General features: G+C 39.0%; 1 protein-coding gene across 3 annotated transcripts in view; it reads right to left on the bottom strand.

The window, feature by feature from the left end:
* Nucleotides 1–232: 232 nt before the first annotated feature.
* The window catches only part of APBA1 (amyloid beta precursor protein binding family A member 1), an 88,526-nt gene continuing 82,440 nt past the window's right edge, over nt 233–6,318 (bottom strand). For all 3 annotated transcript variants that reach the window (XM_015653446.3, XM_015653448.3, XM_015653447.2), the window contains 3 exons: nt 5,892–6,011; nt 5,076–5,216; nt 233–3,749 (listed from right to left, as the gene is read on the bottom strand). In XM_015653446.3, coding sequence (XP_015508932.1) covers nt 3,678–3,749; nt 5,076–5,216; nt 5,892–6,011 — 333 coding nt within the window. In that variant the 3' untranslated portion in view covers nt 233–3,677. The remainder of the gene's footprint in view (nt 3,750–5,075; nt 5,217–5,891; nt 6,012–6,318) is intronic.

Genomic DNA, 6,318 nt, shown 5'->3' with positions numbered 1-6,318 from the left:
GATGCCACCTTAGATTAGGAATCAGCTTTGTTTAGGAGCACTTGTGTCATATTGCCTGAAAAGACTGTTGTTTTAAAAATAAAGGTAACACCATTGCTTCACACCTGCAGAACCACAGACAGAACCACTCCAGACTAAGTGGCATAAAAGTTCAGACACCTTCCAATTATGTATGCATTCAGTATTGGCAAGTCAGCCTCTAGGTCAGTATGAGCAAATTCTCAGCCTTGTCTGAGGTATTTTTGTTTTGTAGTTTATTGTTGCAAATCTTACAGACATTAGCGCTCTGTTAAATAAAGGAATGTAGCACAGTAAATACATCACAACAAAGTAACTGGCCAGAAACCCCCTACCCTGTTCCATCCAAAGCAAAAAGCCCACTCTTCTCCCCTCTGTCTCTCCCCAAATCAAATCAGCACAGCTTCATTAGAGAGGTCAGAGACCTGTGGCAGAACACATCAGAGAAATTACATTCAGTAGATGTGCAATATCAACATTCCAGTCTCACATATATTTATATATATATTTATATTTATATATAGAGATCATTAAATGTTTACAAAGAACAATATTGTTACAAATACATTACTATGCTTTTCCCAACGCTTTATAATAATTTCTATTCATCCTCTTTACAGAACAATAGTACATAGTCTAGATACTGCACTAAATATATACAAGAGATCTCAACCATGTTACTGTCTTGAGAAATACATTTCTTTTAGAAAAGAAGGAAAGCTAGCAAACTTGGAAATCCAAACTGAGACAAACAAGATTCAAAACAAACATGAAACTTCTCAAAAATAAAAATTACAAGGGATGTTTCATCCTTAATGTAAACACTGAAGAGTTAATTAGACTGTATGAAGCAGCAAGGATGAAAGAAAAAGTATTCAGGTCTGTCACTGAAGAAGGAATGTAAACCTTTGAAGGAATGTTCCTTTGCATCTGTTAAAAATCCCCATATCTGATCTATCAAACTGCTGCAACAGTCTAGAGAACAGCCAGCTTTCCCTTTAGAGTTCCATTTTCTTGAAACTCTGTTTACAGAGTAAAATGGGATTGTTTATAAGACTGTTCTCAGAAGTGTGCACACACTATGGACCTCTCAGTTTAGAAATCTTATGCACATGCTGTAATTGAAAAAATGAGATTTTTTTTGCTAGGTTCTGGTCCTGCAAGCATTCATTTGCTTAATGTTAAGCACCTATTTAGGATGAACAGTAACTTCACAAACTCTGGGCTGCAAGATTTCCGAAGAAACAGTTGTTTCTTCTCTAAATACATTTGCATGTTCAGATCTTCACCATTTCCCAGTGAAGTGACCTTCACCGCATGGGCTAGACAGAACCACAGAAACAAATGAAGTGGAGGGCATACACATAGCAGGAACCAGAAGCATGATAACTGTGTCTTCAGGAGTTCAGTAAGTTTTCTTAGGCAATGTATGGAAAGGCTGCACTGTATATAATCTTCTAAATTGTACATGGTTATATACCGTATTTACATTTATTACTATATATATGGAAAGTTCTAGAAAAAAGGTTCAAATTACCATAAACCAGATGTCTACAGTTAAACAATATACTCACAAGCTATTAATTATCTTGTTGCATCAGTGAGGCAGCAGAGTTAAGTACTAACCTGGAATACTAATACCATTCTCTTGTGCAATTCTGAAGCCTTGGATTAAATTATATAACAACAAGAAATGCAGTAAAATCAAGTCATCGTACATTTATCTCAACATTAAAACGTATCCCCTTACTACAACAGTTTATGCACCACTTCATTATGTCTCTTAAATATCTGCTTCCCACAGAAATACAGTTTATCCTCTAACTCTGATCAGGCTATGATTATCCATGATTTTAGAAAGCCAAAAAATGGACTCCTGACAAGAGTGCTCAGTGGTTCTCAGCAGTGTTTGCAACAAGTGCACATGCACACACCCACTTCTATGAATCCCCATAGCAATGTCTAGGATCATCACTGGACTGCAAGCAACGCTTACATTGCACAGCTCACGTCACAACAAGTGAGAAACAAGTGACTATGAACAACACCGCATTTGCAAAGCAGAAGTGGCGTGTGGCTTGTCTGCTCTTGTTTTCATCTCACTGCACCTCTCCATCACAGCAAAACACAGCACAAACTGTTTCTTTAAAAGAAATCAACATACTAGCCTGGACTAAACGCATGGTTCAACTTCAGTATAAACACCAGTATACAGTCCTGAAAAAAAGTAACTACAGAGAATGTAGAATTCTCTCACTAGGAAGAAAAGACACTGCTTCTTTTTTATTTTGAACCCTCTTAAAAAACCCAAATAACCCAACCCAGCCCCCTCCTCCCCTTTTGTCTCTAGCATGCAACTTAGAGGCTAATCAAATACAAGGTTTCATACATCTCTACAGTTAATCATCTTCATACAAGTGCATATAGTACACACATATCTCTTTTAAGTGCCATACATATGGGAAAAAAATCACAAGCTAAATTATATAACAAAATAAATAAGTTTATTCCTGCCTCATCCTTTCCACTGTTACCTATATCATGAACTAAACAGGAAGTCAATAAAATTAGACAGGTCTTTGGACAAAAATATATGTTAAAACTGGCTCAGAGAACAAAATTACTTAGAATAGTCTGCAGATCTCTTATATTCAAACTTCATAAATAGGAAGCACAATTTTAAAAATGTCTATATACACTGGCACACATGGCTATGTGCACCAAAATTGGAATTAAGAGCCTAGAAAAAGTGTAGCTATTCAGCAGATCCCCTCACTATTTTTCTTGTGGATATTTAAAGATCCTCCCCCCCCACTTCTTTAAACTCTAAAATCAGGAAGGGACTATAAAAGACAAAGCAGACGAAAACTAGGAGATAGAAACCTGGGGGCAGAGAAGGGGAGGCAGCTGTAAAAAATGCCTCCCAAATTTCTTAGTGTAAGTAACGCAAGAATAAAATGTTTCAGGAACTTATGGAGTATCTTTTGGAGTCCTACTATCAGGAAGAAGTGATGACGGGGGGAATTAAAAGGTATGTATTTGGACAATTCATTTTACAACAGCAGCATTTACTGAGTGTTCATAAGCAGGCAATTTTTCCTGAGGGCAAAACAATCCTTTTGGTATTCTACTTTCCCCACAGACACAAACCTTTAGTACTGAGCTTGGTGCCTGTGGGAAAATGGGGAAAAAAAAGCAAAGTCACAGGCAGGATATCCAAGAGAACACTTTGTACGCTATACTTCTATCTGTTTGGTAAAGCCAACTTTCATTCAGCAACATTTAATTTACTTGGTTTGTAAAATTATAGCCACAGAAATAAAACTGATTATGTAGCATGAAATACAGCCATCTGTGAATACTGCTGTAAATTATGCTGCTGTTATTTTCCTGTTTTTTATGTGGAGCTGTATGAAGTTTCACTTGTAAAAATATGCAACCAAAATAGTTCCATAGATACATTTTGGCCCTCACCAAAATGCAGGAAAATGATGAGAAGAAGAGGAAAGAGGGATGGAGAGAGCAACAGTGTATTTGTGTCTGTGAAGTGGGGAGAGAGGAAGAAATGTCTTTGCAGACACAGAAATGCAGCACTAGAGAGACAAGCACTAATGAGGAAAAACATCTTCCATGCACACTGTGGTGGTGAGGTGTCAGCTTCAGATGTAAACTGGTTGCTCTTGTGCAGTCAACAGTCTGTACATGGCAGCTGGCATAGTCTTCATATGGATCTAGAGGAAATAAGCCAAGTTAATCAATGCTCCTAAACATGCACACCTCACATGAAGGACCCAGATAAAGTCATACAAGGCAGAAAAAAAGGTAACACTTGAGAGTTTTCATAACCTTATTAAAGTATTGCAGGTGATGATTTTATGAAACAATATGTTTTGATGAACCATCTAAAATTGTGGACACTTAATATTTTGAAGGTACGGTTCTTCTAAAGCATAGAACTATGGGGCAAATAAGGAAAGAAATGGTGCGCAGTCTTGCTCTCACTTCAGCTTTTTGGATTTGATTAGCAACAGGCCAACAGAGGTAGAACCACAGAATTATGGAACAGTCTGAATTTGAAGGGACCTTTCAAGATCATCTAATCCAAACTGCTGGTATCAACGTTTTTCACTGGAACTGATTGCTTAGAGCCCCATCCAACTTGGCCTTGAACACTTCCAGGGATGAGGAATCCACAGCTTCTCTGGGCAACCTGTTCCAGTGGCTCATCAACCTTACAGTGAAGGATTTCTTCCTATGCCAAATCTAAATCTACCCTCTTTCAGTTTAAAACCACTGCCTGGCACTGGAGACGCTGGTAAAAGCCTCTCTCCATTTTTCTTAGAAAGCCCCTTTATACATAGAAAAGCTACGGTCAGGTCTCCCTGGAGCCTTCTCTTCTTCAGGCTAAACAACCAAACTTCTCTCAGCCTCTTCTCACAGGAGAGGTGCTCCAGCCTTCTGACTCTTTTCATGGCCTTCATATTTATCTGCTCAAACAGGTACATGCCTTGTTTATGCTGAGAGCCCCCGAATTGCACACAGTACTCCAGGCAGGGTCTCACAAGTGCAGAATACAGAGGGAAAATCACCTCCCTGCTGGCCTCACTGTTTTTGATGCAGCCCAGGATACAGATGGCTTTTTGGGCTGCAAGTGCCCATTCCTGGCTCCTTTTCCACTTTCCTTCCACCAAGTTCCTCTCTTCAAGGCTGTTCTCAATTTTTTCAGCCTCAGTCTCTATTGATGTTGGAGATTGGCCAGACCCAGATGCAGGACCTTGCACTTGGCCTTGCTGAACTTCACAAGGGTTACACTGGCCACTTCTCTAGCCTAGTTCAGGTCCCTCTAATGGCACCCCATTCCTTAAGCACCGCTGATCTTGGTGGGACCTTCAAACTTGCTGAGACTACAGCCCAATTCCACTATGTCACTGATGAAGACATGACAGACAGAGTGCTGATCCCTTTGAAGGACACTGCTTGTTACTGGTTTCCAGTGGTTGCTACTGGTAACAGTAAGGACCTGTGCTATACTGCCTAGACACACTGCTGGCTCTTACCTCACCAACAGCATTTGAGAGGATGTGAACAATTTTCTCATGGGGTGTTGCTACAACGCTCTGCCCATTGATCTCAATGATCCGATGGCCAACACGCACACCTCCTCGCTCTGCTATACCTCCTCTCATAAGGCTACAGATCTGGAAGGAAGAGAACAAATTTATCATGGGCTGGATAAGGAACAGAGACTTGATTATCCATTTTTTGCCTGAAAGCTATGAATCAACATTTAAAAACAGACTTGCAACAACGAATTCTAAGATGCAACCATTGCTGACTCAAAAGCAAAATTTGTTCGTGACAAGTAGTTAATGGATATTCTCTTCCAAGAGCAGAACAAACTGTCAGAAAAGGCTGTTTGTGTTGTACATTACATGTCTTTGGACATGTCGTTTGGAAATTTATGAGTGTATGAAGGACCTCAATTTAATGATGTTCATTAGACAGATGCCATACAACAAAAAGGATCAAGAACAGGCTTTTTCTTTCATACTATTATTGCATTATACAATGGCTTAGTTAAAGACATGTATGATGCATGCTGAAAGCAGACTCTTCCACACATTTTTGTTTTTTTAAGCTGAAACAACTATTTTATTCCTCTGGCTGACTGTAAAGTTGTGAATTAAGTAGAGTCAAAGACAAAAAATAACTCTTATTAACACAACTTTTATATCTCAGACTTCACAAGTGCAAAATCCTGCTTGCTGAAAGGGAGAAAACAGCGGCTTCCCTCTTCTCAGACTGAAACTTACCCACAAATGGAGAGGAAGTTTCATGTTAAAGCTTGATCAGAAATGGTGGAAGCTACTTACAATCCCATTCTGCACACTGAAGCCCAGCTGATATCTGAGGTCTGGTCTTCTGATCAAGACTGTGGTTACTGGAGGACATCTAACTATGTTCAGTTTAACCCGGGCCTGGTTTTTCAAACCCTGAAAAAAAATACCAAATTGAGAGTTAAACATGTAACATGACCATAAATAAAAAAGGTGTTCAAATGCTGACAAGGGAGCAGCCTTGAATAAACATATCTTTGTATGCATTGTACCAGAACATGATCAATGAATGCCAGACACAAGCATCAGAATATTCTGCGGGATGAGTGATAAAACATCAAATTTTTCTTGCCAAAAATTTGGCACAGATGTTTTAGATTCCTGTTGGCAGTTTCTTCATTTGATGATATAAATCATACATAAAAGGAATATTAAACAGGTCTATGCATCTCACCAGAAAGGT

Source organism: Parus major, chromosome Z, assembly GCF_001522545.3.
Source record: "Parus major isolate Abel chromosome Z, Parus_major1.1, whole genome shotgun sequence".
In the NCBI taxonomy this organism is placed as follows: Eukaryota; Metazoa; Chordata; class Aves; order Passeriformes; family Paridae; genus Parus; species Parus major.
This window is presented reverse-complemented; position numbering and strand designations above follow the sequence as displayed.